The sequence below is a fragment of the Meles meles genome, chromosome 19, assembly GCF_922984935.1.
Source record: "Meles meles chromosome 19, mMelMel3.1 paternal haplotype, whole genome shotgun sequence".
NCBI classification, from domain to species: Eukaryota; Metazoa; Chordata; class Mammalia; order Carnivora; family Mustelidae; genus Meles; species Meles meles.
Genome location: NC_060084.1, coordinates 58,923,263 through 58,942,363, shown reverse-complemented (window position 1 = coordinate 58,942,363; position 19,101 = coordinate 58,923,263). Strand labels below are relative to the sequence as shown.

Genomic DNA, 19,101 nt, shown 5'->3' with positions numbered 1-19,101 from the left:
TCGTTGTGATCCGGTCTTGGAAGGTTATATTTTTCTAGGAAATTATCCATTTCTTCGAGGTTGTCCAGTTTGTTTCTATATAATTAATTCTTTTTTTTTTTTTTAAGATTTTATTTATTTATTTGACAGAGGTCACAGTAGGCAGAGAGGCAGGCGGGAGGTGGGGGAAGCAGGCTCCCTGCTGAGCAGAGAACCCGATGCGGGGCTCAATCCCAGGACCCCGAGATCATGACCTGAGCTGAAGGCAGAGGCTCAACCACTGAGCCACCCAGGTGCACCTCTTTTCTTTTAAGATTTTATTTATTTATTGGGCAGATAAAGAGTGCACAAGTAGGCAGAGCAGCAGGGAGAGGGAGATGCAGGCTCTCTGCTAAGCAGGGAGCCCGATGTGGGGCTTGATCCCAGGACCTTGGGATCATGACCTGAGCTGAAGGCAGCCGCTTAACTGACTGAGCCACCCAGGCACCCCTATTTCATTTATTTTCATTCTGATCTTCATTATTTTTTTCATTCTATTAACTTTGGTTTTTGTTCTTTTTCTAGTTACCTTAGGTATAAGGTTAGATTGAGATTTATCTTGCTTCTTGAGGTAGGTCTGTATTGCTATAAACTCCTTCTGAGAACTGTTTTTGTTTCCTCCCAAAGATTTTGAAGTCTTGTATTTGTTTTCATTTGTCTCCAGCTGTTTTTCAATTTCCTTTTTGATTTCCTTGACTTCCTCTTTAGTAGTGTGTTGTTAAGCCTCCATGTGTTTGTGTTTTTTCCATTTTTTTTTCTTGTAATTGACTCTAGTTTCATACTGTTATGGTTGGAAAAGATACTTGATATGATTTCAGTCTTTAAATTTATTGAGACTTGTTTTGTGACCTAATATGTGATTGGACTTGGAGAATGTTCCATGTGCATTTGAAAAGAATGTGTATTCTTTTGTTTGGGGATGGAATGTTCTATATATGTCTGTTAAGTCTGTGTGGTTTATTGATTAAAGCCACTGTTCCTTACTGATTTTCTGTGCAGGTGATGTGTCTGGCGATGTGAGTAGACTGCTGAAGTCCCCTTCTATTATTGTATTCTGTTAGTTTCCCTTGGTGTCTGCTAATGTTTGCTTCATATTTTTAGGTGCTCTTATGTTGGTTGCATAGATAGTTAAAATTGTCATATCCTCTTGTTGGATCAACTTTATAATTATGCAGTGCATTTCTTTCTCTTTATTACAATCCATGTCTTTTTTTTTTTTTTTAAAGATTTTATTTTATTTTTTGGCAGACAGAAATCACAAGTAGGCAGAGAGGCAGATGGGGGGGGGGGGAGCAGGCTTCCTGCTGAGCAGAGAACCCGACGCGGGCCTCGATCCCAGGACCCCGAGATCATGACCCGAGCCGAAGGCAGAGGCTTTAACCCACTGAGCCACCCAGGCACCCTACAATCCATGTCTTAAACTCTACTTTGTTTATTATAAGTATTCCTACCCCAGCTTGTTTTTCACTCCCATGTCCATGGAATGTGTGTTTCCATTCTTTCATTTTTTGTCTGTATGTGTCTTTAGGTCTGAAGTGAGTCGCTTGTAGGCAGCTTATAGATGTAGGCAGCCTATAGATGGGCCTTGGTTTTGTTTTTGTCTTTTTGTTTTAAGATTTTATTTATTTATTTATTTGACAGGGAAACAAAGAGAGGGAAGAGTAGCAGGGGGAATGGGAGAGGGCAAAGCAGGCCCCCCGCTGAGCAGGGAGCCCAGTGTGGGGCTGGATCCCAGAACCCTGGGATCATGACGTGAGCCAAAGGCAGATGAATAACTGACTGAGCCACCCAGGTGCCCCTATATTTTGTATCTCTTTATTGATATTTTGAATCTCTTTATTGAAGGTCTCACTGAATTCATCCACTTTTCTGTCAAGACCAGTGAGCTCTTTAGAACCATTACTTTGAACTCTTTCTCAGGTAGATTGTTTCATTGAGTTCTCTTTTCTGAGGTTTTGTCTTGTTTCATTTGGAACATATTTCTCTGTCTGTGTTTTGTCTGACTCTTTGTTTGCATGTATTAGGTGAGTTACAGGTCCCGGTCTTGAAAGTACTGACCTTTAATGTAGAAGGCATTCCGTGGGTCCCAGTGGTGCAGTCCCCTAGTCCCCAGAACCAGTCACTGTGGGATATGTCCCCTGAGTGTGCTTTTTAAGCTCTTTTGTAACTGGTCGGGGACTGCCCTGAGCATGCGGGTGGGTGGGCTGGCGGTCAGCCCGTCTGTCTGCAGTGACCCGCCATGGCTCCTGTAAGCCGCCTGGTGGACGGGGCTGGCACCTGCTGTGGCTGGCTGAGATAACCTCACTGTAGCTGCTGCTGGTGTGCTGCGGGAGGGAGGGTTCCCTCCTCCCTGGGGCAGGAGTCACTTTGCAGAGGTGCTTGGCCCAGCCGGGGGTGCCCGTGCTCTGCGGCAGCACAGGAGCTGCTTTGGGGATGGGTACCTGCTGGGGGACAGGTAGCTTAGGTGGGGCAGGTTTGCAAGGGGACGCTTGGGGGGCGGGGAGCAGTGGTATATTCAGTGGTATATGTCTGCTAACAGTGGAGAGCGAGAGGGTCAGATCCACCTCCCACAGGCATCCAGCCAGCCAGGCTGAAGGAAGGCCAGAAGAATGGCCTCTGCCAGCATGTCTAATCCTTGAGAAGGGTTCTACAGATCCTTGCGCCTCTGGCACGTGTTCCAGAATTAGTCCGTAAATCTTCACGTGTGACCTAGGTGCTTTTCAAACCGCTGCCTTTTGTGCTAGCTTTCAGACGGAGTGTTCCAGTATGGTGGCCCTTTAAGAACAGAATCTCAGTTTCCCATAGCCTTCTGGCTCTGCCATCACCATAGTTTAGCCCTGCTGATTTTCAGATCTCTCAGAGTTAAGCTCTGCTCATTTTCAAAGTCAGACTTAATGGGGCTTATCTTCGTGTGCAGGTCCCCAGGGCCAGGAGGTGCCCTGTGTGGGTATGGAGCCTCTTAGTCCTTAGAGAGGACCTGTGTGCCTGTGATACCCTTCCCACTTGGGGCTTGCCATGCTGGGCGTTTGGTTCTGCACAACGTCTCTAACCCCTCCTACCCTACTTGATTTAGCTTTTTTTTTTTTTTTTAAGATTTTATTTATTTGACAAAGACACATGGGAGAGGGAACGCAAGCAGAGGGAGAAGCAGGCTTCCTGCAGAGCAGGGAGCCTGATGTGGGGCTCCATCTCAGGACCCTGGGATCACGACCGGAGCTGTAGCCACATGCCTAACGAGTGAGCCACGCAGGTGTCCTCTATTTGGCTTTTTGTATTCAGCTGTGGAATAAGTGTTCTAGTCTTTTTTTTTTTTTTTTTTAAGATTTTATTTATTTATTTGACAGAGAGAGATCACAAGCAGACAGAGAGGCAGGCAGAGAGAGAGAGGGAAGCAGGCTCGCCGCCGAGCAGAGAGCCCGATGCGGGACTCGATCCCAGGACCCTGAGATCATGATCTGAGCCGAAGGCAGCGGCTTAACCCACTGAGCCACCCAGGCGCCCCTAAGTGTTCTAGTCTTAAGGTCATTGTCAGAGCGAGTTGTGTTATATGTAGTTGTTGGCTGGGTGCATCTGTGGGTGGTGAGCCATCCTCTTCCTACTCTGCCATCTTCCCCTGCTTTGTCTTTGGGTTTTTTTTTTTGTTTTTTTTTTTGGTAAAGATTTTATTTATTTATTTGACAGGAAGAGAGAGAGGAGGAAACAGGCTCCCCACTGAGCAGAGAGCCAGAGGTCTCAATCCCAGGACCCTGAGATCATGACCTGAGCCGAAGGCAGAGGCTTAACCTACTGAGCCACCCAGGCGCCCCGGGCATCTTTGGTATTTCTTACAAAGGCACTAACGTCATCTTGAGAGTCCCAGCCAGATGGCCTAATCTAACAGAAGTACCTCCCCATACCCTACCTTCTATTTCCATTACATTGGGGTTAGGGGTTCAACATACGAATTTGTGGGCACAAATCCATGATTTAATAGGAACAGAATATGGATATGTCCAGCATAGATGAGTCTAAACACTTATGCTGAGTGGAAGAATTTAGACGAAGTGAACACACAGGATCGTTCCGTTTATTTAAGACTCGAAAATGTAAGCTAATCCATTATCACAGAAGAGATCAGTGGTTTCCTGAGAATAGTGGCTGAGTGAGTGAGGGATGCAGTAGAAAGGGTTATGAGAACATTTTGGATGGTGATGAATATGTTTCCTGTCTTGATTGTGGTGATGGTTTCAGTGGTATACATATGTGTTAAAACTCACTACAGTGTACACTTTATTTTTTAAAAGATTATTTATTTATTTATTAGACAGAGATCACAAGCAGGCAGAGAAGCAGGCGGGGGGGGGGGGGGCGCGGTGCTGGCTCCCTGCTGAGCAGAGAGCCCCATGTGGGGCTCGATCCCAGGACCCTAGGATCATGACCTGAGCCAAAGGCAGAGGCTTTAGCCCACTGAGCCATCCAGGTGCCCCTACAGTGTACACTTTAAATGTGTTCAGTTATAATAGCTTCATAGAACCATAAAAATACAGATAAATAAAAAATACATTTACTTCTAGCAAGACAAAGTATCTGAAGAGAATGGTTAGGCTGAAAGCAATAAGGGGGAGAAATTGTAGCTACTAGCATAGAATCCTGAAGAAGAAGGGGTTTCTTTTTTCTCTTCCTGTGTTCCATGGTATCAGCAATGCGGTGAAGGATACAGCAAAAACCCCCTAAAAAGATGGAGTTGTTGGAGTCACCCTAATACTGTGGGGGACTAAGGAGGATCCAGCACCAAATATTCCTAAATCCTTATGACCCTAATGTTGTTTCTAATGAGAGGGAAAGTTTGTGCTGGGTTTGGGGAGTTAGAACACTTTCTAAGCCAACGGGATAAGTAGGATAATGTCGCCCTTACACATCTTGTCTCAAGGGTCAGATTACACAGCAAAGGAGTAGTAGTGGTAGTAGTGGGTAGAGTTAAGGGACTAATCAACTGGCCTAGAAGTGGGAGATGATGCTGGATTACCTGAGCCTGCCCAGTGCGATCAAATGGGTTCTCGGTTGGGGAACTGATAGGCAAAAAATGGAAAGTGTCCAAGTGACGCGGGGTGAGAACAACTCAGCTCGCCATTGCTGACTTTGAGATGGAAAGGGCCATGAGCCCAGAGCTGCAGAGCCGCTCTGAAGAATGAGGGAAGAGATGAACTCTTTCCTAGAGCCTCGGGAAAGGAAGTCAGCCCTGCTGACACCTGGGAGGCTTTCTGGACTTTGGACTTCCAGAACTGTAATATAGTAAATTTGTATTGTTTAAGCAATAATAAGAAATTTAAAAGGCGCCTGGGTGGCTCAGTGGATTAAGCCGCTGCCTTCCGCTCAGGTCATGATCTCAGGGTCCTGGGATCGAGCCCCGCATCGGGCTCTCTGCCCCGCAGGGAGCCCGCTTCCTCCTCTCTCTCTGCCTGCCTCTCTGCCTACTTGTGATCTCTCTCTGTCAGATAAATAAATAAAATCTTTAAAAAAAAAAAAGAAATTTAAAAGGCCAGTTTCATGTGTTAAAATTACACCCAGTTGAAATAGTGCATTAGCAGAATACTTACAGTTGCCAGATTTAGAAAATAAAAATACAGGACACTCAGTTAAATGTGAATTTTAGGTGATCAGTTTTTTTTTTGTTTTTTTTTTTGTTTTTACTATATGTCCCATGCAATATGCCTTATAAAATTATTTGTTCTTCGCCTGAAACTCACATGAAGCTGGGTATCCTGAGCTGTCAGGAACTCCAGGTATACTAGAAGGCACTGTGAGCATGTTTTGGTATTTTTAGAACCCTGGTTATTCTCCATAATATGGATAAAAAGAAACAGGGATTTGACACTCAGCTGACAGCTGGTAGGATGGAACAGGATGAGACCTGAAAGCACACGTGATGCTGGTGTGCGGGCTAAGTGTCCAGTTTGCTTCAGGCTATGGGGAAAACCTTAGGAATGACTTGGAAAACATTCTGGGGCCTTGATGTAGTTCTGCAAATGTACTGCTTTGAGTCAGAACAACCAAATCTTTTCTGATACACCATTTAATCAGCTTTAGGAGTACCTACCAGTACCCCTCCCTGTCCCTTCCCTTTCCCTGCCTACCCACAAACATGCAAACACGTACATACACACGAAAGTATCACGCAGGCATCTGTACTAATGCTCGTAGCGAACACACTTGCTGCGTGCTCATGAGAACATACTTGGGGAACCGCAGCAGTTTGCAGGGACACCTTTCTGTGATCTGAAATTGTCTGGAAATGGAGGTGGAGAAAGCGGTATTCTCAGGTACTTGCTGCTGGCAATGCAAAAAGGTACATCTGCCTTGAAGAACAATTTTTTGCAGTTTTTTTTTTTTTTTTAAGTTAGATACATGTTTACACATTACAACTCAGAATCCTAAGTTGAAACAAAAAACTATAGTGTTTACTGTGGCTATATTCATGATATCCGGAACTGGAAATGATTCAGATGTCCTGCAGCTGGGGAGTCGATAAACCATGGTACATCTGCGCCATGGAAGCCTGCTTGGCATTACAGAGAATGAACTACTGATCCCCATCCAAACAAGGGTGAATCACAAATGCGTTGTTGTTGTTTTAAGATTTTATTTACTGGAGAGAGAGAGACAGCATGCACAAGCAAGGGGAGCAGCAGGCAGAGGGAGAAGCAGGCTCCCTGCCGAGCAAGGAGCCCAATGTGGGACTTGATCCCAGGAGCCTAGGATCACCACCTGAGCCGAAGGCAGGCGCCTGACCAACTGAGCCACCCAGACATCCCACAAATGCAGTGTTGTATGGGGCGCCTGGGTGGCTCAGTCGTTTAAACATCTGACTCTTGATTCTGATTTCCTCATGCTGTCAGGGTCATGGAATCGAGCCCTACGTTGGGCTCTGTGCTCGCTGTGGAGTCTGCTTGTCCTTCTCTGCTCCTCCTGCCCTCAAGTGCATGCTCTCTGGAGTAAATACATAAAATCTCTTTAAAAAACAAAAACAAGGGGCGCCTGGGTGGCTCAGTGGATTGGGCCGCTGCCCTCGGCTCAGGTCATGATCTCAGGGTCCTGGGATTGAGCCCCGCATCGGACTCTCTGCTCCGCAGGGAGCCTGCTTCCTCCTCTCTCTCTGCCTGCCTCTCTGCCTACTTGTGATCTCTCTGTCAATTAAATAAATAAATAAATCTTTAAAAAAAAAAAACCAGTTCATTGTTTCGAGTAGAAGGCTGTATCCTGTTTGATTCCCCTTATCAGACGCCCTGGAAAAGATGTGCCTAAAACCTGAGGGACAGACAGCACATAGGGTTTCAGAACTCGGGGATAGGGAGCTCGACTTTCTGCAGAGGGGGAGGAGGACTCGCAGAGAGATGGGGCTGTTCTGTACATTTATTTTAGTTGGTGAATTTGTGATTATGCTGTCAAAATATGTCGAGCTGAACGTTAGAGTGCATTTTGCAGCATTTGGTGTTCTGGGAAATTAAAACATAAATACCAAAAAGAGTGGCTGTTTTTTTAAATAGGGCTGTCCTGAAAGGGCTTGGCAGCAAGCATTTCATGTGGCTGTTTGAGAACAAAGAAACTCGGCAGAGAGGTCTGAAGTTTGCTTAGGCAATGTCAGAGTAGTCCTATTTGGTTTTGAGGAGAATACGTTTGTGAAACAGGTACTTTTCTCAAATACATAATCTGTGATCTGACATCCACAAGGCTAAAGGCTTTTGGAAATCTTTCCTTTTACTTTGTGTGTAAAGCAGACTTCAGTTTCAGAGGGGCGCAGTGTCCTCTCCATGGCGCGTTGTCATCTGTTTGCAGCTTGCAGCAGGAGGCGTAATTCCTGCTTCTGTTTCTAGCCCGCGAGCTCCTTCCAGGGCTGCCCCCAAGTCCCGGCCCTCGGGAGTGGCCACGCACCCACTGCAGTGCGTCTTGGCACACGTGGCGCCCATCCACACGCCAGCACTCGCTGCACAGAGCGGGATGCTGGCTTAACGGAGACTTCCACAGCCCCCAGCTCGGGTCGCACACGTTCCCTGCTCTTTGGAGATGTAAAATCCAGGGATGCGTTATTCCTGTTCTAAAATTTCGCCATTCCCTTTACTAGAAAGACTCCAAGTAGCGATTTCCTTGTTATCTTACTGCTGCCATCACCTGCAACCTTGACTTCATGTAGTTGGGGAATATTCAGGAAACCTAGGACCTACTCCGCTAAACGCTCTTAATAATTCTAAGTATCTCAGTACTCTCAGATAAGGAGCCCAGGCACGGCCGATCCCTCACTTAGAACTTCCCCAAGCCCTGGGCGCAGAATTCTCTGCTCTGGCCGCCTCTCCCCGTCTCTTAATTGCATCTTCAGGTTTCAGCTCTTGACTCAGTAGATCCAGTAAACTTTTGGCAGATCCAGGAAATCTAAATGTTATTTCATTACGTTTCCAGTATTACTCCCCTCTTTTCTCTTGATATTCTGCTCCCATAACACAAAGAACAAAGAAATCACCATTTGAAAACAGTTTTTGCTTTCTTACATAAAACCAGTTGGTTTAACGTTAGTCAGAGAGAGCATACAAGCCTCGGGAGCAGCAGGCCCCCCGCTGAGCAAGAAGCCTGATGCAGGACCCAGTCCCGGGACTGTGGGATCAGGACCTGAGCCAAAGTCAGATGCTTAACCAGCTGAACCACCCAGAGGTCCCCGTTGGTTCAAGTCTTTTATGGACCTACTTTTATCAAAATAGAACTGATTCCTCCCCTCTAATTTAGGGTCAGTTACTAATGCCAGCTAAGGACTATGCCGCCCATGTCTTAATTTCTGTGGGCACTAGTTCTTTATGAAATCTCAGGATACTAAATTCTCTTGCACTGGGCTTGCTTTTGCAGTATCTCTCTTTCTCTCTCTTTTTTAAAAGATTATTTATTTGACAGATCACAGGTAGGCAGAGAGGCAGGCAGAGAGCCACCTCTCTTTTTATATATATATTTTTTATTTTTTATTTTATTTTATTTTTTAAAGATTTTATTTATTTATTTGACAGAGAGAGACCACAAGTAGATAGAGAGGCAGGCAGAGAGAGAGAGAGAGAGGGGGAAGCAGGTTTGCCGCTGAGCAGAGAGCCCGATGTGGGACTCGATGCCAGGACCCTGAGATCATGACCTGAGCCGAAGGCAGTGGCTTAACCCACTGAGCCACCCAGGTGCCCCTTATATATATATTTTTTTAATTTTATTTGACAGACAGCACTCTCAGCACTGTTATCCTTTTAAAAATACTTGGGGTGTTAAAGAATTTATTCAGTTATTCATCTGTTGAAGTTTGTTCCTAGTGTTGTGCTATATAATGAGTAAATGCTGTGAACGTTGATTTGTGAATATAAGCCTCTTTTTTTATTCTTAGGAATTTTATTTCAAAATACTTAATCATAAGTATATGAAAGGAATTTCATCCTATTTACTCCACTTTCCCCCCCTCCCCTCTTAATTGGATACCATTCTTCTAAGCTTAAAAAAAATCTAGTATATAACCACACAGGTTGATTTTTCCATATAATTTTATCTTATTTTATTTTTTTTAAGATTTTATTTATTTATTAGAGAGAGAGATCACAAGTAGGCAGAGCAGCAGGCAGAGAGAGAGGGGGAAGCAGGCTCCCTGCTGAGCAGAGAGCCCGATGCAGGGCTCCATCCCAGGACCCTGAGACCATGACCGGAGCTGAAGGCAGAGGCCCAACCCACTGAGACACCCAGGTCCCCTTCCATACAATTTTTGTTCCTTCCAGTGTTGGGGAAGAAGAGCTAATTACAGATGGCAGTCTGATATTTTATTTTATTTATTTATTTTTTTTAGAGAAATAATTGAGAAAGACAAAGGGAGAAAGGGACAAGTGAAACTCTTTAGATAGTTGTTGAGCATAGCTTAAAGGTGCGTGAGTTAGATGTGAGGATTTTTTTTTTTTTAAGATTTTATTTATTTATTTGACAGACAAAGATCACAAGTAGGCAGAGAAGCAGGCAGAGAGAGTGGGGGGGAAGCAGGCTCCCTGCCAAGCAGAGAGCCCGATGCGGGGCTCGATCCCAGGACCCTGAGATCATGACCTGAGCTGAAGGCAGAGGCTTTAACCACTGAGCCACCCAGGCGCCCCGGCAGTCTGATATTTTAATATAAGATTATGACCTGGGGGCGCCTGGGTGGCTCAGTGGGTTAAAGCCTCTGCCTTCGGCTCAGGTCATGATCCCAGGGTCCTGGGATCGAGCCCCGCATCGGGCTCTCTGCTTGGCAGGGAGCCTGCTTCCTCCTCTCTCTCTCTCTCTGCCTGCCTCTCTCCCTACTTGTGATCTCTATCTGTCAAATAAATAAAAATAAAATCTAAAAAAAAAAAAAAAAAAAAAAGATTATGACCTGAAGTTTCAGCAGCAGGGAAAGTTTATTGAGCCTGTCCACAGCAGCCTACTGCTCCATGATGATTTATTCAATTCCCAATTGAAAGATACTAGTTTGAGTCTGTGATGATAATTCTACACGAAATAGCTCTGTAATTATGAAAGACTTGCTGTTATCATTATTATTAAATTGAAATAGTTTGTTATCTGAATGAAGAAGTTTTCTGGTATGACTTTGTCACTGAAATCAGCCTTTATATGCTAAGTTGATAAGGTAGTTTCAGCTAACTTAGATCCGAATGTTGTCTTTCCCACCTAGACTAGAGTTGGGATCCTTGGAAATTCCTCTCCCTTTTCTTCAGACATTCCTATGAGAGTGCCAGTTTTGTTGAGAAGCAGAAACCTAAACATTGGGGGAAATGTATGCATTTTCCCTGGGCTGTTGCAGACAAACCGAGAAGCTTAGGAGGTGTAGAAAACTGACAGCATCTGTGATGTTGATGTGTCGTGTGCTTTTGAGCCTCATGGTCTGGGCTTGACTCCATACTGTCCTTGTCCTTGACAGATGCCTGCAGAGGGGTCAATACCTTCTCAGCAGTGACTCTCTTCCTGTGAAGCCAGAGCCATAGGCACCATCCTGATCGTGGTGAGTGTGTTTGACTCTTTTCACTCATTCAATTAATATTTTGTCCTTTTAGATAACCCCGATACCCTGATGATGAATCCAAGCTCTCGGCTCATGAACATCTGCATTTCTCAACGTCTCCACATTTCCTCTTTGTACTTCATTAGCAGTGACAGACAAAACATCTTTTTCCCAGTAGAGTCTTTGGGCTCTAAGTTCTCTCTAGAACACACAATTGTTTTATTTAGTAACACTTGAAAAATTCCTTATAGTCTCATAAGCTATGCCAGTGAATCTGCTGGGAATTTTGCATTCTGTGTTCAGTAGCAATTGTAGGATACAAAAGGAGCCATTCTGTAAGCAGTTATTCAAAGGGAATTTCATGAAAATGTCATGTATGGCTTTTTGAGGTTTGGGGAGTTTGACAGTAGAAATCCAGTGCTTATTTGAATGAAAACACTGGGTGAAAATGTTGCATGTGAGGGGACAGCGTGGGTGGACTGTGATGACTGTGAATGTCTCCAGTGTAACGGCATTTTTCATCTGTTGCTGTGAATGATGGAGGAAAGATTACATTTATTGTGCAGGGACCTCTTTCCCTTTACAGTCTGAGCAGAAGAGAGAGAATGTGGTTTGCGTAGTGGGATCTCAGTTCCCACTGTCCGGGTTCTGAGGGAGGGAGGGTTGTCAGGACTCCTTTCCTAAGAAGTTGCTGCGTTTGCCCGATAATGGATGCTCCAGGAAGGCTCCTTTCTGCCCGTGTTGCTGCTCGCACCCGAGGGGCATGTTGTAGTCCCATCACCAGCAACGCAAGAGGTGTGGGTTTGGTTCTACACCTGCGATAAAGCAAGTCGAACGAAGTGTTTGGTTTCCCAGGACATATATAATAGCAGTTATGTTTACACTGTAGTCTTTTAAGTGTACAAAAAGCATTAGGCCTTATTAAAAACAAAACAAAACAAAACACCTAACCAATATACAGACCTTAATTAAGAAAACACTCACTGAGCTTTCAGCAAGTCCTAATCATTTTGTTTGTGGCTCAGGGTGGCTGTGGCATTTTCTTCAGACAATGAAGTTTACACTACAGTTGACTCCTCCTCTTACAAAACATTCACCACAGACCTTTAGCAATGGCCACTTTGGCAGTCTTCGGGCATCTTTACCAGGAGTAGTTCCACCTCAGGCAACCCCAAGCAATGCCTTTCTTTGGTCTTCCATTCAGGTTCTTTCATGAGCTTGTACTGTGCAGCCTTTCAGTCACACCTTCTCTACTTCTGATTCTCCGCAGCTACTGGTACTTCTTCTAAGTCCCCACAGAGTCATCCATGAAGGTTGGAATCAACCTCTTCCAAACTCCTGTTCATACAGGACTCTGCTGCCCATGAATGGCTACTAGAATGAAATTCCAGAAGGTTTTCACTTTACCTTCCGTGGACTTACAAATTGTATTTTTCATAAGCAATAAGACTTGAAAATCAAAATTACTCCTCAATCCATGGGCTATGGAGCTCTTGTGTGGCCAGGTGTATTGTGGACAAGTAAGCAGTCGGTATCAGTAAACCAGGTTGTAAACATGGTGTCTCTGCCCGGCTTTGTTGTTCCAGAGATTCAGCCTAATTGGTAAGGGAGCTAGGACGTCCAGAGTGATACAGGAGCGCTGGCTCCCGCCAAGAGAGTTGGCCTCCTTTGAAACCAGGCTCGACATCTCGATCTCTGAAAGCGCTCGATGCAGGGCGTCTTCCCATCGCAGCCTGTTTTGTCTGCCTTGGAAATCTGTGGTCTGCCCTGAGCTCCATCTTCTGGGTCACTCGCCGCAGCTTCTGCGTTAGCACTTTGTCCGTTGTGCTGTGGTGGTGTGGAGATAGCTGCTTTTCCTCAGCCTCAGGACGCAGCCTCTGCTGACTTTCAGCTGGTCTTCTGCAGACTCCTCACCCCTCTCAGCCTTTCTGGAAGTGGAGACAGTTAGGCCTTGCTCTGGATTAGGTTTTGGCTTAAGGGAGTGTTGGGGCCGCTTTGATCTTCTTTGCAGACCACTAGAACTTTTATGTCAGTAGTCAGGCTATTTTGCTTTCGTACCGTTTGTGTGTCCCCTGGAGTGGCACTTTTAATTTCCTTCAAAGACTGGCTTTTTGCATTCACAACTGGGCTCCATTCAGCCAGCTGTTGGGCTCAAGAGGCCTAGCTCGGCTTTCAACATACCTTCCTCGTGAAAATGTCCATGACACCTCCTCTCACTCGAACGCATATTAGTTGTACTCCTGTTATTAGTAGGCATAATTTCTGTATTTTGGGGTGTCAGGAAGCCTGAAGGTGGAGCAGTCAGAACAGATACCAGCATTTATGAATTCCAGATGGCTCTTTGGATAGGGGTTCATGACCTGGAACTGTCAAACCTGTAAATTTTTCCACAAGAGACTTACAAGCTTTAGAGCCCAAAAAATCTTGGTGCACTTAGTGTTTTTTCCTTCCCAGAATGTAGTTGTTTTGGGAATGTTCTTCACACACTTATGGGAGGACTTGTCTCTGTGTGGCATTTCCACTGAGAAGCTCTTCACATCCTTGACGCCCTGTTATTCATATACACACAGATTAGGGATGCTCTTTGGCACCTCAGTTCAGGAGTATGTTTTCATCTCTTTAAACCCCCTAGACAGATAAAATACAGCTTTATTTGCTGCTTCAACTCCATGGCACTCAGTAGCTCAGAGCTACCCCACGGCGGTGAGCGGGTCCTGCATGGAGCCTGGGAAGTCAGAGAGCACAGTTACGAATCTGTAACGGGACATGATTTTGGTTTGGAGCATTACCTTTTATAACAACCCACGCATTCGCAAAGTCTGGAGAGAGCCCTGAAGTAAGAATTGGGTTTCAGAAGCTTTAGATCCCTTTCGTTTTCCTCAAGGGGTCTCCCTCAGACTCCTTCTGTAAGTGACTTTAAAACTGGACCAAAGACCAGAATCCATGGCTTTCCAGTGTTGGACAAAAGCACGCCATGGGCAGTGAGCCTGGAGAAAACAGGTGTAGGAGATGAGGTTGCCTTCTTCCCAGCCCCCCAGTCAGATACAATTCTGATTCTGAGTGACTTCGGAACACTAGGTCCATGTGCATCTGTGAGCTTTGGGGACAACGGGAGTAGTCCCTGTAGCCTCGGAGCACGCTGTTGGGGAGTCTAAAACCACATCGGTGTTGAACATGCAGGGGATCGTCACGACTCCCCAGGAATCCGGGCACAGTGCCCGTTGCAGAGCAGCTGCGACTGTGTTCCAGGAGGTTTTGACACGTGCCGTCCCTCGCAGAGGCCTGTGGAGTGCTGAGAACGGCATTGCTCAGAGGACCCTGTGCCCAGCAACGCCAGCGTGGAGCCAATGAAGGTCCAGGAGACAGGCTGGTCGCTGTTCCGCAGGTCCAGAGCGCAGGGTCAGGCCAAGGTGACTGGGGCAGCACGAGAGGAGGCGTCCCTGCGGCCCCGGGCTGCTCCCAGTCCTGCTCTTCCCACGGAGTCCCATGGCGGCAGCAGCGCCCACGGACCCGGCTCAGGTAACCGCTTGGCCCCCTTGGGCCCGAGCTCGGCACCTGCTTGCCTCCCTGCAGCCCCAGCACCTGCTTGCATCCCTGCAGCCCCGGCCCCTTCCTGTCTGCCCCGCGAGCGGAAGGCGAGGCATAGTCACGGGGCAGGTCCCAGCGGGAGCTCCAAGGGCCCCGCCTCTATAGGTGAAGCAACAGACCTGGAAGGACACGGGTGTGGGGGTGGCGCAGGCGTCCCTGACTGACTAGGCCCGTAGCTACAGAAAGTGGGAGGGTTGGGGTGGGGGTACAGAGATGTAAATCACAGCCCGAGAAGCAGGAGAATCGGCTTTAAATTCCTTTTTAAAGTTGAAACAGATTCTCTGTTGGGAAGAGTGAGGTGGAGAACAGGTGGAGCCCTGGCGAGGCACTCGGTGGGCAGAGGTGAGGGGTTGCGCCTTGGGTGCCTGCGGACCTTCAGTACTGAGTCTAGTCCTGCCTTGGGCCTCCCACAGGCAGGTGAGGGACAGGAGAGGGATGCTGGTTTGTGGCAACCGTACCTGGAGCCTGGAAGAGGAGCTTAATTTAAGGGCAGAGGTCACGAGCCCTTATTTATTTGACAGATCACATAGGCAGAGAGAGAGAGATGGGGAAGCAGGCTCCCTGGCGAGCAGAGAGCCCGATGTGGGACTCAAGCCCAGGACCCTGAGATCATTACCTGAGCCCGGAGGCAGAGGCTTTAAACCCACTGAGCCACCCAGGTGCCCCAAAGGGAGGTTTTTCATGGAGGCTCTAGTCCAGTATGATTAGTGTTCTCGAACCCAGAAGACTAAAGGCTGCCCTAGGAAGTGGGGTCCCTCTTGTGAGCACTCACAATTCCAGCAGCTGTAAAAGGGGGGTAGGAGCTGATGGGTATTAGGGACTTAGGAGCAGCGGTTGGACCTGGTGGCTACACTGGGGACAGTGCCTGGTTGGGGGCTGGTGCGGCCTTGCAGACCTTGCCTGCTGTCGCACAGGGCTGAGACTGTGAGAGGTGGCACAAAGCTTGCCTGTTCGTGGTTTCCTCTCTCCCCTCATGGCAGGGTAGTGTGACCTTCGAAGACGTGGTTGTGTACTTCTCCTGGGAGGAGTGGGGGCTCCTTGATGAGACACAGAGATGCCTGTACCATGATGTGATGCTGGAGAACTTTGCACTCGTGATCTCACTAGGTAAGACTCCCCGCCTGCCCGGGCTTGACTTTTTCTCACATTTGGAATGTGGGCAGAGACCTCACCAGGGCCGGGCCAGCTCCTGTCCAGACCCGCCGCGCGCTCAGGTCTTCTCCCTCCTCCTCGTTGGGGCCAGCAGTTTCGTGGAAGACCAGGGGCTCCTCTTACGAGATGTTCCTGTGCGGATCTGCATCTGGTATTGGTTGGGCCACACACGGACTTGCTGGTCCTCTCCCAGCCCTGTCCCAGCCGCTTCAGCTGGGGGTTAGGGGGTTGTCCAGGGTGCTCAGGCCCGTGCCCACTCCTGCCCCGCTCCTCCCCCCAGTGGCATGTGGTCCCTCGCAGCCCGCTGCGGGGCAGAATGAATTAGGGGCCGTGCTCCTTCCAACTGGGACTCGAGTCCCAGGGCTCCGGCCCGTTTTATCAGCCTGACCTGCTCCCCCGCGTTTCTTTGCTTTCAGGTTGTTGGTACGGAATGGAGGAGGAGGAGGAGGCCCTTTCGGTGCAGCGGATGTCCGTGGGGAGGACTCCGAGTCCAGCTCCATCCGTGTGGAGAGCTCAGCCCTGTGAGAAGTGTGCCTTGCTTGGGAGAGACATTTTGTACCTGGGTGAGGACCAAGGAGCACATCGTGGGCAGAACTACATCTGCGAGGCATGTGGGAAACTATGGTTGGGCACAAATCTTCAGCCCGAGAAGCACAATGAGGAGAAGCCATTCAGATGGGACATGGAGCTTGTGACAAGGTACAAACTGCATGTGTCAGGGAAGCCTTTCCCCTGTGGGGGAGTTGGGAAAGACTTCCTGGCCATCGTGAGCCTTCTCCGGCACCAGGCCACTCTCAAAGGAGCCAAGCCTCACAGCAGCTTTGAACATGGGGACTCCTTTCAGGGTAGAAAAAGTCCGCCCAAGTTCAGCGACCACGGGAAGTCCTTTAGCTATGACTGTAAACTGTTTCAGCATCAGCAGCTGCCCCCTGGAGAAAGTTACGACTGGGAGAACTGTGAGAAGCCTTTTAACCAAAGCTCCATCCTCAGTCACTGCCCGAGAGCTTACCCAGAAACGAGGTCTTACGAGTGTAACGAATGTGGGAAATCCTTTAGCCAAAGCTACAACCTCATTCAGCACCACCGGATTCACACGGGCGCCAGGCCTTACAAATGCAGCGAATGCGGAAAAGCCTTCAGCTTCAAGTTCAGACTCGTCCAGCACCTGCAGATTCACACTCGCGTGAGGCCTTATGCCTGTGGCGAATGCGGGAAAGCCTTCAGCTACAGCTCGACCCTCATCAAACACCAGAGAGTGCACACGCGAGAAAAGCCTTACAAGTGCGGGGAGTGTGGGAATTCCTTCAGCCAAAGCTCCAACCTCATCCAGCACCAGAAGATCCACAGCGGAGCAAGGCCCTACAAGTGCAATGAATGTGCCAAGTCCTTCAGCTACAAGTGCAAGCTCGTTCAGCACCTGCGCATTCACACCGGAGAGCGGCCTTACGAGTGCGGCGAGTGTGGCAAGTCCTTCAGCCACAGGTCCACGCTCAACCAGCACCAGAGAATTCACACGGGAGCCAGACCTTACAAGTGCGGGGAATGCGAGAAGTCCTTCAGCCAGAAGTCCAACCTCATCCAGCACCGGAGAGTCCACACGGGCGAGAAGCCTTACGAGTGTGGAGAATGTGGGAAATCCTTCAGCCAAAGCTCCCACATCATTCAGCACCGAAAACTCCACACCAGATAACCTTCTGCCTGCAGCCGCGGGGGACCCGCGATGTTGGTGCAGCACACGGGGAAAGCCGGCTCAAGGCCTGACCTCCTCCCGTGACTCTGGGATTTCATAGAACGAGACTCACAGTGGGGGAAGGTTCCCTGAGACCAGGTTTGTGGGCCTCTAGGAGCCCTGCCACCTTCCTCAGCGAATAAAACAGGGCAAGTTCTCTGGGCCCTTGGGAGGTGGGGGGCATTACACAGTCCCCCTTCTTCCTCAGTAGGTAGTTTTGACAGCTAAGAGGGTTTGAAAATCTCCTGGTTACCTGCGGGGACTCCTAGAGTGCCCTGAGAACAGCGGTTTATTCTGCAGGGCGTGTGGGAACGTTATGCAAAGGAATCATGTGCCTTCATGGGGAGGGTTCAGCTTTTCTGGTGTCCATGCTTGTAAGACGCCCCGGGGGGACCTGGTGATGCAGTGAAACCTGCACACATCAGCTTCTTCGTGTAGTTGAGGATCTGTATAAACTCTATCTGCAGGATAGGGCTTATGGAGGCAAACTGGTAATAGGATAGAAATTCTGCTGCTGGGATGATGCTTTTCTGTCCAGTTGCTGACCCACAGACAAGCTATTTGGAAATTCTCATTGTTGCACCAGGCAGGAGGAGGGGACCCGCTCTCTAGTCCTTTTTTTAATAAAGCTTTATAAAAGTTAGTAAGGATACTGGTAGACCTCACATATTTAAAATTGTATACAGACAGTAATAAATCAATCTATATGTCTTCTTTCCTTGTGACCTTTTCAAGTCCCTCCCTACCCCCAACGCGTTATTTTTTACCAAGGAATTACTCCGGAATACTGCAGGATCTTGTTCATCTACATGATTTCATCCATTTTGCTCCCCCTAAAACTTCACCTTCACCACCACGAATAAAATGTATATAAACATTTCCTCCCATTTAGTTTGGGGGGGTTAGCCATTATTTACAAATTGTGTGCTATAAAGGAAAGACTTTCAGGACTTCTCAATAATATTCACTCTATTATGGACAAAATACTCTTTCCTATCATGGGAAACTTGTAAAAAGCAATACACAAAAACTAAAAAATTGGCACAACCGGGCAACTAAAGTTGGGTTGGATGCAGCGTTTTTAAGGGTCCAAAAAATAAGTCACCAAGAGGAAGCACCTTTTTCTGTCTTACCCGGCACAGGTCTGCCCCCTCACCTTATCTCTCTTGCATCCTCACGTGGTTCCAGGGCTTGAGGGGTTCCCCACCGCCCCTTCCTAGCAAGCCCCCTCAACTCGCTCTGTTGAATAGGCAGGCCTTGCTCTAGGTTCCAAGATGGGCCCTCACATGAGGAAGCCACCCCTGGGCCACACTCCTTTGCGTCCCAACCAGCCAGGACTGCATCCACCCTGCACCCCTGGGTGAGGACGCCCCTTGGGGAGTGGGGCACACACCAGAGCAGGCACGCCCGGGTTTTCTGCCTGCTGGAAGCCCTGGAGCAGGTGGCCTTTGTGGTCTCAGAAGGGTTTCCACTTCCCGTCCTCCACCGCTCTCCACCTGTCCCTCAAACCCCTCGTTTTTCCCTTCCAAGACTCAGATATCTGGCCCTAAAACACCACGTGCTTGGGGGCTGCATTGCAGCCAACACCTGGGCTTCACTCCCG

The 19,101-nt window shown here is 48.0% G+C and overlaps 2 protein-coding genes across 13 annotated transcripts in view; both read left to right on the top strand.

The window, feature by feature from the left end:
- Positions 1–8,004, top strand: part of LOC123930649 — a 35,052-nt gene extending 27,048 nt beyond the window's left edge. Inside the window, 1 exon segment of the mRNA XM_045986838.1 lies at positions 7,831–8,004. Coding sequence (XP_045842794.1) covers positions 7,831–8,004 — 174 coding nt within the window.
- The window catches only part of LOC123931895 (zinc finger protein 211-like), a 55,715-nt gene extending 36,870 nt beyond the window's left edge, over positions 1–18,845 (top strand). For 10 of the 12 annotated variants that reach the window (XM_045989575.1, XM_045989573.1, XM_045989576.1 and 7 more), the window contains 4 exons: positions 10,949–11,029; positions 14,308–14,548; positions 15,598–15,724; positions 16,186–18,845. In XM_045989575.1, coding sequence (XP_045845531.1) covers positions 14,516–14,548; positions 15,598–15,724; positions 16,186–17,459 — 1,434 coding nt within the window. In that variant the 5' untranslated portion in view covers positions 10,949–11,029; positions 14,308–14,515 and the 3' untranslated portion in view covers positions 17,460–18,845. Of the gene's footprint in view, positions 1–10,948; positions 11,030–14,209; positions 14,549–15,597; positions 15,725–16,185 lie in introns of all 12 variants that reach the window. The other 2 variants (XM_045989580.1, XM_045989583.1) reach the window with 2 other exon arrangements.
- Positions 18,846–19,101: the final 256 nt, after the last annotated feature.